Consider the following 15,025-nt stretch of genomic DNA (forward strand, 5'->3'; position numbering starts at 1 on the left):
AGTCCCCCCTTACAGGTAGAGCAAAATTTCCAAGTCCCCCTCTACTACCCCCAAAATTTCCGAATCCCCCCCTGAATTTCTCCTGCCCCCCCCCCCCATCGGTTTTTTTGTGAACGCAGCCTTACAGTACATGTCCTTCACCACACCGTCGCATTTAAAGAAGTATACCAATGTTGGTTTTACCATGTGAGCATCTGGGCACGGTGAAAAAACTTAACTGCAAAACACATTTTCATAAGCTTACGTGTTGAAGCACAGCATTAACATTCTTTGGGGAAAAATTTGGTAACAGTTTGAGCTACTGCCTTTTTCGTCCTCTCGCAAGGGTCTGTTACTTCGAATACAGTCTCCCACTCTTCATAGAGCATCCGGTCGCCAGGGCAAGAGACCTTGGCAAGCGAAGATGACTATGGTACACAGTGTTGCCGCCAGGACACGCCCTTGCGACAATGTCCCCTAAACGGAACCCTAATACTTGCCCCGCACTCTTGCGTACAGCGGGTCACCTCGGGCGCACTCCTGAGTCGACTGTGATGGGTGTAGTCTACAAGTAATATATGTTACTGATGATGATCTTTGTTTTGCATAATTATTTTGAGGCTTACACTTACGTACTTTCAGAACTAGTATATGATTAAAAGTAATTGAAACTCTGCACTTGATATCATGTAATTTGCTTGACTGAAGTCCGTCTGAGCTCTGATTTGCGGCAGATATGGTTTACTCTTCAACTCTTCAATTGCCTGAAATTCAAGCGTAGCGACGCGGTCCCGGTAGCTTGAATTTTTTTCAGTTAAACTAATGTATTTACGAAATGATGCAAAATTTGATTGACAACTGCTTGTTGTCCTAAAATGTACAAAATGTCCCCCAAAACAAATGGTGGTGGGACACAGTAACCCCTGATCTAAAATTCCTGGCCACAACACAGTGGTACAGCGGTTTTTGACTTCACAAATATAACTTTATAGTAACGAGAGACAAGGCAACAATGCAAGATTGTCATAATGTTATTCTTTGTTTGTTTACTTTTGAGATGCCATTAACTTTTGAGATGCCATCGAACACCAAAGCATTTGCATTGTTACTCAAATTACATGTGTTGTCTATTATTAATGTTTCAGAGTTCCATATTCTTTTCATTCTGTTGATTCACAGTTCTGCTGACTGACCGAGAGTTTAGTTGTATACTTACGGCTAGAGCCAGTCATCTGTACTGCCAAGAATGAAGGCAATTTTAATCATATGTTATATTTTTTATTGTTATTATTTTACTGCCTAAGGTACCACATTAAGAGTATAGCCTACAACATGCCATATGTGCACATTTATAGCAAATATTAGCTCTCATTTTATGTGTGCATGGTAGACAGCTATAAAGGAGATAAACATCAGTGGGAGTTTGTCAATTAGTCGGTGCCGGTAGGCTTTAGTCTGTATAAGTATACATGGTGCCCTCTGGGGTAGTTTTTCATGGGTCTAAATTTCAGTGTAATATTAATCTAGCCAAACAGAGTTGAAGTCAAACACGTTCTTTCGCAAGGTTTCGTTGTTTGGAAGTTTTCGGCAAATTATATAGGCCTACTGACCACTTTCAGCACTTTAACATCATTTCGTTCAAAATAATTACGACGTGTTGCTTTCAGCATGCACTTTGCATCTTTGAAAAATGACTTCGCTGTCGTCGGCTGGTCATACACATGGCACAACCCATCGCGCATTTTCCGCGACTTTGAAAGTCACGAGTACGCGCGCGACCTACCAGATCTCTTCATCAACGCGTCGCAACTTCTATAAACTACCCACAAGTCTTTGCGCGTCAATGTCACCTGACTTTCAGCTGATTCACCTTTGGCGACCTTGTATACGTATCTTGCAATTTGCTCTTATGTTTGGCGTCAGCGCGTGGTTCTGAGTCCCGGTATTTATCATACTTAAGGTAAGAAAGAGGCAATATACGCTTGACGTTGCGAAAGGCGTGTTTATTCGCTTAGTTTTGAAACATGCAAGTGATAAGTCCAAGAGTAGGGCAAGCGTTATCGCTATCGAGCTTGACAAAGTGTACAGGGTAGCAAGTAGCATGCCTTCCGCATGTTCCGGTTTCGAATTGAAGACCCGCAAACGGCATGAGACCGTGTTTCCCTGGGAATAGTAATCTCTGTACTATCTGCGTATCTCCCTGCGCGATTCTATGAAGCGAATACCACCATAAAGTAAGCGAATGTAGCTGTTTAGCCGCAAGCAAGGGCGTCGAGAATATCAGGAAACAGATTGTTTACAGTACATATACATGTCCTTCACGACATCGTATCAGAGTACAATATATAAATGTAGGAGGCGTTTCCTCGACACTAGAAAGTATCTTGGCGTGGATTTTTCTTCAGTGAAGTTGGTAATGTACTTTTCAATTCTGTTAGTGTGGTTGGCTAGACATAAGGCCAGCATGCCTTCTTGTCTGATATTGTATGGTCAGTTCATGCATAGGTAGATAGATATTTTCATGATGGTACCTTGATCAATTGACCCAGCACACGGAGGAGTGACGGTGCCTAGCACAACAACATTGCCATGTATTACAACATCGTCAAACAGGACACGTACACAATGTTTTATGTCATGCAGTTGTGCTGAATATGACAGCAAAAATATGGCAGTAGGGACTGATGTACAATCCTCATCAAAGGAATGACCCTTTTCTCCCTCCTCTCGTAGCCAAACTCTCCATCAGTCAGAACTTTTGATGTGCTTTCCAGTATTTTTTTATGGTGTTCTTATTCTACTCCTAACATAGGTCCCAAATGCTGTGAATTCAGCTTGTCAATACTGTACATCTGTGATATCCGATACTGAATGTTAATCTGGACCCAGTGAATGAGTGATTCATTTGTGGGACAATATCATTAATTAGCAAGGAATATGTATATTTATTTTATAGGCCACCTACATAGCAAGTTATAAAAATAACATGTGCTCAATGCAAAATTCTTGAACCATATGTTACAGAGTAAGGTTCATGTTGAATGATTTGATAGGCAGTACAGTCATAGAGAAATTCTCAAAGTGATTCTTTCTGCCTTATTTCATGAATAATTGTTCATTATTTTACATTCCATTACAGAGTTGTTTTACTGTCTTCCAGATTTACATTACAGAGGCTTACAGCAGGGTAAACATGATGAAATCCATTGTGTTTGTGATTTCCCTGTGCAATATTTGGCTGGCCCTGGGCGTCCAAAGTCTCAAAAACACCGATGAAATTACTTACCTGCCAGGACTTCAAAAACAACCCAGCTTTAAGCACTACTCAGGTTACCTGAAGGCAACAGGTACAAAGATGCTCCACTATTGGTGAGTGTATGGACAGAGTCCCTCATTTCTGATGTCCAGTTGTTGCCCTGTACTGATCACAGTGCACTGTACAATAGTGTATGTCATAACCTTTTGTCCTTGAGTGTAGCTGGTTTGTTAGCAATAACTGAATACGTGGTGAAACGATCAACATGTAAATGAATTATCATGTGTCATCATTACAAATAGCCACAGTCACTCAATTTTTTTCCAATTTTCATGTAAAGAACAAGTGAAGTTCATCATTAAAATTCACCATGAACCCAAATATTGGTGAGCTGTGATATAATGGACATTGAACTCGGGTATTGCCACACTGGACTGTACACCATGGTTTACAGTTTGGTACAGCAGCTTGTAGTTGCATTAGCATGTATTTCTAAGTTGTAGCCATAAGAAATTATACCATTGGTCTTTCAAAGCAGGGCTTAAGCTGAGTTTTTTCAATGACCATTCCCTGTGTTGCATTACTAAATAGTATACAAAAGTGACAAGCTTTGTCCCTTTCAGCTACTTTGTTGAAAGATCAACCAAGGGACTGTGGCTGTGACCTTACGCTATTAATATTCTGTGCAACTTTTGCCAGTTCTGTGTGTTAATTATGTCATACTCTTGCCACGCATGAATATGTGTGATGTCAATGTCATCAGTATGTAAACACACCAGCTGTGTATAAGGTGTGCACACAATGACCACTGCTAGTGTTGGAATGACATTTGAATCATGAGAAGGTCTGAAATTTGTTATGATTATTAAAGTAATTTCATTGTATACATTCAATATATATAAGTGTATTTGCTACATTTGCAACACGTGGTAATAAAGCTCTTCAATAAATTCATGTGACCTGTCTCTGAAACGTGACATTGTGGAAGACTTTGTACACTGCTTTTAAGGTACACGGTTACCGTAAATTTGCATATTCCATATATGGTAAAGGGGCGAGGCTTAGCGTACTACCCCGTAACACCTGTAGCTGTCGGTCCTCCATATTTGATACGTCAAAGAACATGGTAGTTGTCTACGCTGCTAAGTATGCCATGGCTGGTTTTGTGGAGGGGCCCTTTTTAAAAAGTGGCCACCTACGTAAAATCTGTTATTGGCAATAAAAAAATAGGTGACCGAATACCTTAAGGTAGACTGCACCTCGGGGACAGATATGGTTGAAAGTTTGATTGAAGAAAGATTGAGCCAAAGTTAAAGTCCTTCACTTTTTAGGCATGCACTATCCTAAATTATATCATACCAGTATATCAATGGCACAAATACAGCTATCTGATTGGTCGAGATGCAAAAGAATCATGGTATATTCGCGATATACCACGGCTGGCATACGCGCGAGCTCTTGGCTTGAGCAAAAATCCATTTTTGACGTTCCACACCAGAATTTCAATATACTGTTATGATATAATAGCAATAAATCACACCCAGCGACGGTATACCACTCTATTTTGACCAGTTCACTTCATGCACTTGCTATCGCTCGTGCATATACGTCGTGAACTAGTCAAACTCTTGTTGTATACCATCGCTTGATGTGCTTTATTGCTTAAACATACAACATATAAACCAACATGACATACGTGGGTGGTTTGATGCAACTGCTTTATCGGATTTCTTCAAAATTTCTACAGGTTTGTTGAATCCCAGAATAAGCCAACGGCAGATCCAGTCATCCTTTGGTTAAACGGAGGTCCAGGCTGCAGTTCATTGGATGGACTTCTATCAGAACATGGTCCTTACATCATACAACCCGATGGTGTCAATTTACAATACAATGAATACAGTTGGAACATGGTGAGTTGCCCTGAGCAAGCAGAACGCCTCACATGAATGTGAATTTCTCTATATTTGTCACCACTCTTTATCTGTGGAAACATACAGATAAAAATGAATCTTATAAACTACCTTGGACAAAAGTCACAGCAGTAATTGCAGTGTTTAACAGATTTACCATAGTCATTCACCTCGAAGTCCGTTCCTGTAAATGTGGATGCTATTCAAGAATGAAGAAATACAATATTTCAATGTATGAATCAAGTCATATACAGAACAGATGCAACCTGGCGACATGTACTTATACGTGTCCTTTCATTTTGAAACAACTTTTGAATTTTCCTCACCAGGCATTATTAATGAGTGACGATCAGTTGATGCAGACAAGATTTTGCATTAATCATGAGTAATCTAGGGAGTCAGTAGGGTTAGGGGTCATGTCAAAATCAAAGTGGCTGTGATTACGAGTGCGCCCATGGTACGCATCGCAATCACTCATGACACCAGTTAGTATCAATGAATATTCATGATTATTATGAATATTCATAAGAATCAACACTGCAGCACTGATGAACGCATAATTACTTGTTAATTAGGGGAAATCATCTTAAAGGTAGAGTAACCTTGACGATGCCTACTGTACATCTAGCGTATGTAGTGAAATGTACGTAATCAGATAAACTTTGCAAGGCTGTGTCATACTTGTAACATTGTCTTGTTCATTGTAACATTGTTTGATGCATGTAAAAGTATTTTATGTCTACCGTTACAAACTTTCCAAATGCTTTGAAGTATGCTCAAACAGGGTGCCAATATCATCAGAGACAGAGTACATAGCAAGGGCGAACAGGAAAACCTTTTTATATTGGTTTATATCCAAAAGTTTGTGTCCAATAATGTTGACTGGCACCACTGACCACAAAATATCCAAAATAAGATGATCAAACCCCATGGATATACATTTTTCTCTTTCCACAGAAAGCCAGTGTAATCTACTTGGAATCACCAGCTGGTGTGGGATTCTCTTACTCTGATGATGGCAATTATACAACTGATGATGACCAGGTAGGTCATATGACCATCACATGACCAACGGATGATGAAATTTACATCACTTGAGGAAGTGACAGAGAGACAGGTGGACTGGACTATGCATGTGGTATTGCATAGAGCATATTGCCTACACCTTTTACAACATTTTTAGTCCCCACGGACACCGTCCGGGGGGGACTTATAGGTTTGGTCATGTCCGTGCGTGTGTGCGTCCGTGCGTGCGTGTGTGCGTCCGTGCGTCCGTCCGTCCGTTCACGCAGATATCTCAGAGATGCAAGGAGCGATTTCATTCAAACTAGGTACAAGGATTACTTCATACGTCATACAGATGCACGTCGATTTGTTTTGTGATACGATCCAATATGGCCGCCAGGCGGCCATTTTATTACGATTTTTTCATGTACAAAGCCATAACTCAGACATGTTTCAACCGATTTTATTCAAAGTTGGTACAAGGACATTGACCAATGTCATAGATAAACCTGTCGATTTGTTTTGTGATACGATCCAATATGGCCGCAAGGCGGCCATTTTATTATAATTTTTTCATGTACTGAGCCATAAGTCAGACATGTTTCAACCGATTTTTTTCAAAGTTGGTACAAGGATATTGACCACTGTAATAGATATGCGCATTAATTTGTTTTGTGATGCGATCCAATATGGCTGCCGTGTGGCCATTTTGTTACAATTTTTTCATGTACTGAGCCATAACTCAAACATATCTCAACCGATTTTATTCAAAGTTGGTACAAGGACATTGACCTATGTGATACATATGCACATCAATTTGTTTTGTGATACAATCCAATATGGCCGCAAGGCGGCCATTTTATTACGATTTGTCATGTACAAAGCCATAACTCAGACATGTTTCAACCAATTTTTTCAAAGTTGGTACAAGAATATTGACCAATGTCATAGATATGCATGTCAATTTGTTTTGTGATATGATCCAATATGGCCGCCAGGCGGCCATTTTATTACGATTTTTTCATGTACAAAGCCATAACTCAGACATGTTTCAACCTATTTTATTCAAAGTTGGTACAAGGACATTGACCAATGTCATGGATAAACCTGTCGATTTGTTTCATGATACGATCCAATATGGCCGCAAGGCGGCCATTTTATTATAATTTTTTCATGTACTGAGCCATAAGTCAGACATGTTTCAACCGATTTTTTCAAAGTTGGTACAAGGATATTGACCACTGTAATAGATATGCGCATTAATTTGTTTTGTGATGCGATCCAATATGGCTGCCGTGTGGCCATTTTGTTACAATTTTTCATGTACTGAGCCATAACTCAAACATATCTCAACCGATTTTATTCAAAGTTGGTACAAGGACATTGACCTATGTGATACATATGCACATCAATTTGTTTTGTGATACAATCCAATATGGCCGCAAGGCGGCCATTTTATTACGATTTTGTCATGTACAAAGCCATAACTCAGACATGTTTCAACCAATTTTTTCAAAGTTGGTACAAGAATATTGACCAATGTCATAGATATGCATGTCAATTTGTTTTGTGATATGATCCAATATGGCTGCCGTGTGGCCATTTTGTTACGATTTTTTCATGTACAGAGCCATAATACTCAGGCATATCTCAACCGATTTTATTCACAGTTTGTACAATGACATTAACCTATGTCATACATATGTACGTCATTTGTTTCATGATATGATCCAACATGGCTGCATGGCAGCCATTTTGTTACAATTTGTTCACGTCCTTTGGACACGTACAATTTTATTCACCAATTTTATTCAAACTTAGTGCAAGGACATTGACCTATGTCATACATATGCACATTGATTTGTTTGTGATACAATCCAATATGGCCGCCATGTGGCCATTGTTTTTCAGATTTTTTCATGTCCGGAACCATAACACAGACATGTATCAAGCGAATTTATTCAAAGTTGGTACAAGGACATTGACTTATTTATATACATATGTATGTCGATTGGTTTCACGAGGTGGTCAAATATGGCCACATGGTGGCAATTTTGTTATGGTTGTTTCATGTCGAGAGCCATAACTCTGGCAAGTCTCAACTGATCTTATTCAAAGTTGGTACATGGACATTGACTTATGTAATACATATTATATACATTTTATACATACATTTTATGAACTTTAGGATGGTGGCCTACATTGGTTTTATGTTTTCATCAAAATGGAACTCATTCTTGGCCATTGAGTGCCATCTGTATCAAAGTATTTTTATCACAGACCTAATTAATGAAGAGGACTCTATCCTCTCTGAGGACTTGTAATCAAAGTACCCATTAACAAGTGGGGACTGTGTCATCAACGATGACTTGTCCCTGACAACTCTTTCCATTAATATTATCCAAACATGAAGTAAAACGTGTAACTGCCAACTCACAGGATTTGACATCGTGAAGATATCCCTGCACGATTTTGTTTAATAGACCTACTCTGAATCATGATCCCGCCATCAGACCCTGACTTGATCTGTCCTTTATATGAAATTACCACTGCATATCTTTTAAAACTCCAAAATTGTTACAATTACTACTTTGATTTGATTTTGTTAGCAATTTGTTCGCTAACTTAATTTTTTACACTTTTTCTAAGGTTGCAGAAGACAATTACCAAGCTCTGAAGAGTTTCTTTGCACTTTATCCTGACTTTGCGAAACTGCCTTTCTTCATCCTCGGTGAAAGTTACGGAGGAATATACGTGCCAACACTGGCAGTGAAGGTCATGGCTGACACAGCCATCAAATTCCAGGTGAGATAAATGTGAATATCATGAACATGTCTTGTTTCCTTTGTACGAGTTTTACATTTTACGTATCGTACAGGCATGACCTTCCAAATGCAAATTTCGTATTAACAAAGTAAGAAAGAACAATCATAACAGCTCTTGTAAATCTCAATACTTCAAAAACTGTGCAATAATTTCACATTGTCTGATTTCCAACTTACAGGGATTTGCAGTCGGTAATGGTGTCACAAGTTTTGAAGATTTGTCAAATTCTATTGTGTACTTTTCTTACTACCACGGTCTCTTTGGAACAAGGTATTTCAATTATGTAATTTTGCTGGTTCAATGTCTCATTGATTTTCCACAATTTTTTAGTCAAACTGATACAGTAATGTACGTGCCTTATTATATCAATGCTGGCATGGCGACCAAGAACTTATTTTGATCTGGTATGGTTTCAGGTTATATGCACCTCAAAACTTAATCAGTAAGCTTTCGTCAAGGAAACTTTCAACATTCTCTTAACAAATCAAGAATAAAATTTAGGAGTCACTGTGTAAATTTGGTACCAGAGAAACAAATGACAGATATACTGGCATTCAAAATGGCCTTCATCCTCATGTTAACTACCTGGTACATGTACATGGAGAAAAATTAAATTTTCGATTTTGATGAAACTGAGGCAGCAAAACCTTTTTGTAGTATATTTAATTTAGTATAATGGATGATTACAAATAAATTCTAGTTTTGGTTCAGTCAGTCCGTCATGTATCCCTTTTACCCTGAACTGTATTTTGTAATGAATTCACTCTATCCATTCCGATCCAGAGATTTGGTACCAGATGGTGAGACTAGTCAAAGTTGAAGCAGCCATTTCTCTGACATGACAGATATGACTCTACATATGCAAATACATGTATGCTCGACTAACTTTTTCTTAAAAGATAAAAATATTCTGAAGTATTTGTGCAAAAAAACTCGCTTTTCAGTGCAAACTGTAGGAGATTTTATGACTTTAGGAAACCTCCCCAACAAACTACCCAATTTAGTTTTATCTGAAAGTGAAACTGCCATTGGCCACTCACAAGAAAAATCATAAAGTAAAACAGAGAGGACTTCCTGTTTATGTATAAATCTAGTTGGGCAAACCAATAATGAATCTATTGTTCTGTCTCTCTCACAGCCTCTGGAGCAGTCTACAACAAAATTGCTGCACCAACAATGGAACCAAGTGTAATTTTTACAACAATACTGACATAGATTGTATGAGTGGGGTAAGTAAGTTAGTGGATGTAATCTTAATTACTAAGAACTGAAAAATTTCATGTCTTGTTTTCCCCTTGTAGATAAAACAAATGATGGTACCTGACATAATATTCATGAATGATTTTAATTTTCCTGCACAGATTCAACAAGTTGACTACATCATCAGTGGCATTGGTCTGAACGTGTACAACCTCTATGCAGATTGTGCTGGTGGTGTTCCGGGCAACTCTGTACAGAAAGATTATTTCCGATACACTGTCGGTCTGGATCACATCTTCAGTGAATATGATTTCAAAAAGAAGGAAAAAGAGGTTTGTGCATTAATTATGCTTCTCACTCTTCTGAACGGAGCTGAAAATTAATCATATTAAAACTGATGCTGTTTCTGATATTGTAACTATTGTGAATGGCCTGTGCCGGATGCCCTGCTTTAAAACTTTTCAGACTGCACTGAGTTATCTTCAGGAATGCATTTCAGTGGCCGCTTTTGCACCTTAGTTGATCCATGCCCAACTGAGCAGTTCACATTGGCCAATAGACAAGCCCAGTGCATTGATGTCTTGGTCGCTGAGGCACTTGGGTACATCCTTCGATGGAAAGACTTGTGCAGTTAGCATGTTTAATATTTCTTTTGTAAGACCTGCTTCCTCACTCCATGGTTGAAGCTTTGTGGTTTGTCTCCTATTGTTGTAAATTGTAAAGGGTTGGTTGGTGGGAACAGTAGCTTTGTGGACGAAGGACTATGCATGCACGACCACTCGACTGCCAGATCACCGAAGTCTGATTTGCAAGAAACTACAGTATTCTCCTAAGCAAATACGACTGCATTTCTTCATTGAAATACTCTGTGACAATTCTTTGAAACTCTCTGTCTTCTTTTTTATTACCCTTCAGATGCTGAAATACATTCCAAAACACAGGTTGAAACTGGTACCACCATGCATCAATGCCACAGCCGTCACCACATACCTCAATGATCCGTATGTCAAACAGGCTTTGCACATCAAAGATGGACTACCCGGTTGGGAGATATGCAAGTTAGTGATTCTTCAACTCATTGAAAGATATCAGGCAGATATCACTCTCTCTTATGAAATAAAAACACTGAAAATTTCTTTTTAGGATGTAATTAAAAATTAGTTCAAGAAAGCCCATGCCGACAGTTTATTCAGTTTTCGAAGGGAAATGCCTTACTGTGTTCATTTATTTTCTATTATTTACTTGTTCAAAATCTCAATCTCAGATAATTAAAACAAGAAATTCTGTATTGTTTTTGCAAAAAAATAATAATTTAATGCAATGTTGTTTTGGTTGACTGACAAGGAATATGATGTGAGCTTTTCCTCTTGATTTCTCATCATTTATAAGAATTCACCTAAAAATTCATGTAATGAGACTTTCAGATAACATCAAGATCAGATTTCTGTTTCCCATGCATGTCCTTTTTTGAAAGAATTCAAATTTTGAATTTTACCTTTTGTCAGCATTTGTTAATTTGTTAATTTGTGAAATGCAAGTTCTGTTAATCAGCATCTTTTGTTTAAGCATGGTTTTTCTATCACATAGAGGGACGATGGTTTAAGGGATGTTCTGGTCACTTGTTCTGAAACAAACTCTCCCAATATTGCGAGCGTCCATATCTTGATCTCCTGGTACTCAGTTCTGAAAATAATACTGGCAATTGAGGAAATACTATCCACACGTAGCCTGACAAAAATTATGAAATTATTATAATCATTTTATGTTTGTTTTCCTTTCAGTGGTGATGTCACTACGACTTATAAGAGGCTTTATGATAGTATGCAAGCCCAATATCTGGCCCTTCTTGCCACTTACGTGAGTAAATCTGTTTTTAACCAATACTTTAAGTCTGAAATCAAGAAGATTATGGAACTTGCAGTACATGCAACCTTTTTGTGAACACACCAAATCTTACTGTGTCCCTTGTTGTGAGTGAATTGTTAGATGTATCTCAAAACAAAGCTTCCAAAATACCGTGTAATATTTTGAAGCCGCAAACTGTGGTTCTTGATACCCTGGTCTGCTTTAACTCTGAGTTCAGTTCACCGATTCTCTGCAATGTTTGCCTTTGGTAGAATTACCGCATACTGGTGTACAACGGTGATGTTGACATGGCCTGCAACTTCCTTGGTGATCAGTGGTTTGTGGAAAAACTCAATCTAGAAGAGCAAATTCAACGCAGGCCGTGGCTCTACAATGACGGCACTGATCAGGTTGCAGGGTTTGTCAAAGAATTTGAAAATCTTGCATTTGCAACTGTAAAGGTAAGCTATGTTTACACCACCATTCGTGTTTACCTCTGTGAGAGAGTAAAATTGCAATCTTTGCACCTGTGTAACACTCGTGTGTTGTGTGTTGGAACAATGTTAACCTTTGAGAGGGAACCAGAACGATACAAGTCTCTACAGCAGTCATTGCTTTTGGTCTCAGTGAGTGTTAAGCAACAATGTTGTGATTAATTTCTTTTACGATATCCGTTGTATGTATTAAAATCAGTCATAATGAACATAATTCCTGTCAGTCATAATTATTCTTGCAGTAAAAAAAAAACAACTACATTCACTAGCGATGATTTTGATTGATGGGAGCGTAGTTTAAGACCGCCAGATGTGAGAGAACAGTATATTGCATGTATTGAGGGAGAAATCTGTACTAGCTTTACATCACACTCACATAGATTAGGAAGTACCAGGTGTATTTCACTTGAAAGATCAGACTGGCCCGCTCCTTTTCACAATGAGAATTTAGCCTATTCTCATACTTTTCAATGACATGATAGGGCCAACACTGTACTAATTGAAGTTTCAAGTACATTTAATAATAATTCTAAAAAGTGAGCATGAATATTCCTGTGTAAGAGTCTGTGATTGACTTGACATTTACCCTGTGCAGCACCCATTACAACAAGGGTCAGAATTTTGCTGAGAAGGCAAGGACAAACGTAAGAGCGCCCTCAAGTGATTACTATAGGAGAGGATTGCTCTTTCCTATGGAAGGGCTGTGATCATGAAGATTCTGCATGAGAGATTCTTGTTTGAAATGAATGTATTTCTTTAGCAAAAGTTTAGTTGAAACGAATAAATGTAGATGCGAAATTGTAATATTATTGAACGTAACACAATAACTTGGTTAACTTGCAGTCTTCTCAATGTAACTTTGTGCAACATTTATTTGTCACAAAGGACGTATCTGTATATGAATTGGAGAGAGTTGCTGATGATGACTGCAGCCCATTAACAAACTTTGTCTGTGTTATATTACAGGGCGCAGGACACCTGGCACCACAGGAGAAACGTAAAGCAATGCAGCAACTTATCACCAATTTCATTGAAAAGAAACCCTACTAAAGATGATTATAGAATGTAAAAATGTTACAAAATTTAGTATTTCTGTCTCGTTGTAATTTCATAGTTTTGTCAAAGGAAATCATCAGTGCTTCTGTATTTATTTAGACTGGAAATGCTATGCAAAACGATAAATTTATATGGTCAGAACTGATTTGTTGATTCAAATCTCCCTTTTTATGCAAGGTGTGTTTCAATAACTATTGTTATAGATATAAATTCTGCTTAAAGCACTGCTGTCATTGCTTTTAATTTCCATGATTTTAACTATCACACTGTATTTACTTGTCATTTGATTTATACATTGCTTTTATCATTCTGTTGGGAACCAATGAAGTAACAGAATCCCTACAGAACTTAATTTTTCAAACTGTTATATTGGTTATCATATAAACATTCCAAATCTAATTTTCCCAATTGACATGCAATTTTTTGATTATTTTAAATTCAATAAAAAGAATCAAATAGTCTGGAATATGTGCATACACATTAATAGAATGGATGGAGTACAACGCTTATTTTCACTTTGGTTATAGCAGGCTGGTCACAAATAAAGGTACCCATTCTTCCTGTCAAACAAAGACAGTCCTATTTTTCTACCTTTCTTTGTACATTTTTTTCTCTCATAACTGATGAAAATTATTTTGTTCCGAGAATACCTTTGGATTATCAGACCTCTTTGAAGTTAGGACTCTGCATTTGTAGTGTGCATTGAAATCTTTGAAGTTTCCAAGCTTTGAAATTAATAAATATCTGGCGCTGAATTTTTGCTAATTTGACATTTTACATGTTGCCACTGTGGTTTATGTACAGATGGATGTATTTTCCAAGTAATGGACTCAACTCAGGACAGCAACAATTCACCATAAAGATTTTGCTAAAGTTAAGGTACAACACAATGCCTTGTGAAATGTAATCTATGCTCAAGTTTATATTAAACAGGAAAGAAATCCTTCTTTGATGGTGTGCTGTTGGACTTTGTGTTCTCATTGGTAGGATTGACATGGAAACACATTGCCTGTGTTGTATATATGGTGTAAAATGTGCACAAGTATACAACTGTCATAAATGAGTGCTATTATAGCCAGCTTTGGGCATTAAATGGGTTAAAGGGAAATCACTCATGGTGAGTACCAGTATGTTATGTGACAAAACAAGAAACAAGAGAAGTTTGATCCCAATATCTGTAAAATTTTGTCTAGCATCTCAACGTTGTCTTTCCGCCTTCGTCCATTCTCTTTCTAGTCATTTGGTCCACTTTAAACACTAGAATGCAAACCTGTACATTTAGATGTGAATTGGCTCCAGCAGAGACCATATTCGTCACTGGCGACCCTTTAAAAGTCAATCAAAATAGCCCTCATGTGACTTGTTCACGATGGAGCTCCAGTGTAAATACAAATTTGACTGATTGACTTTTAAAGGGATGCAAGTGACATCGTAGTCTCTGCTGGAGCCCATTC

The 15,025-nt window shown here is 38.0% G+C and overlaps 1 protein-coding gene across 3 annotated transcripts; it reads left to right on the forward strand.

The window, feature by feature from the left end:
* The first annotated feature begins 1,801 nt into the window (after positions 1-1,801).
* On the forward strand, positions 1,802-14,518 carry LOC139147920 (lysosomal protective protein-like). 3 transcript variants are annotated; one of them, XM_070719144.1, is made up of 12 exons: positions 1,802-1,939; positions 3,140-3,348; positions 4,983-5,145; positions 6,103-6,189; positions 8,800-8,955; positions 9,155-9,246; positions 10,115-10,205; positions 10,338-10,508; positions 11,092-11,234; positions 11,958-12,033; positions 12,294-12,482; positions 13,482-14,518. In XM_070719144.1, the coding sequence occupies exons 2-12, from the start codon at positions 3,173-3,175 to the stop codon at positions 13,563-13,565; spliced, it is 1,428 nt and encodes a 475-aa protein (XP_070575245.1). In that variant the 5' UTR covers positions 1,802-1,939; positions 3,140-3,172; the 3' UTR covers positions 13,566-14,518. The 3 variants fall into 3 exon arrangements, with proteins under 3 accessions (XP_070575245.1, XP_070575246.1, XP_070575244.1); XM_070719145.1 differs by having other exon boundaries at positions 1,817-1,939; positions 3,119-3,348; XM_070719143.1 differs by lacking the exon at positions 1,802-1,939 and adding an exon at positions 2,125-2,392.
* The last annotated feature ends 507 nt before the right edge of the window (positions 14,519-15,025 follow it).

The sequence above is a fragment of the Ptychodera flava genome, chromosome 13, assembly GCF_041260155.1.
Source record: "Ptychodera flava strain L36383 chromosome 13, AS_Pfla_20210202, whole genome shotgun sequence".
NCBI lineage: Eukaryota > Metazoa > Hemichordata > Enteropneusta > Ptychoderidae > Ptychodera > Ptychodera flava.

Excerpts from the sequence above, each read along its gene's own strand:
- LOC139147920 (XM_070719143.1), top strand. The coding sequence starts at position 2,291 with ATGTCCTTCACGACATCGTATCAGAGTACAATATATAAATGTAGGAGG. Across the intron at positions 3,349-4,982 it reads ACAAAGATGCTCCACTATTG|GTTTGTTGAATCCCAGAATA; the intron begins GTGAGTGTATGG and ends AAATTTCTACAG. Across the intron at positions 9,247-10,114 it reads CACGGTCTCTTTGGAACAAG|CCTCTGGAGCAGTCTACAAC; the intron begins GTATTTCAATTA and ends TCTCTCTCACAG.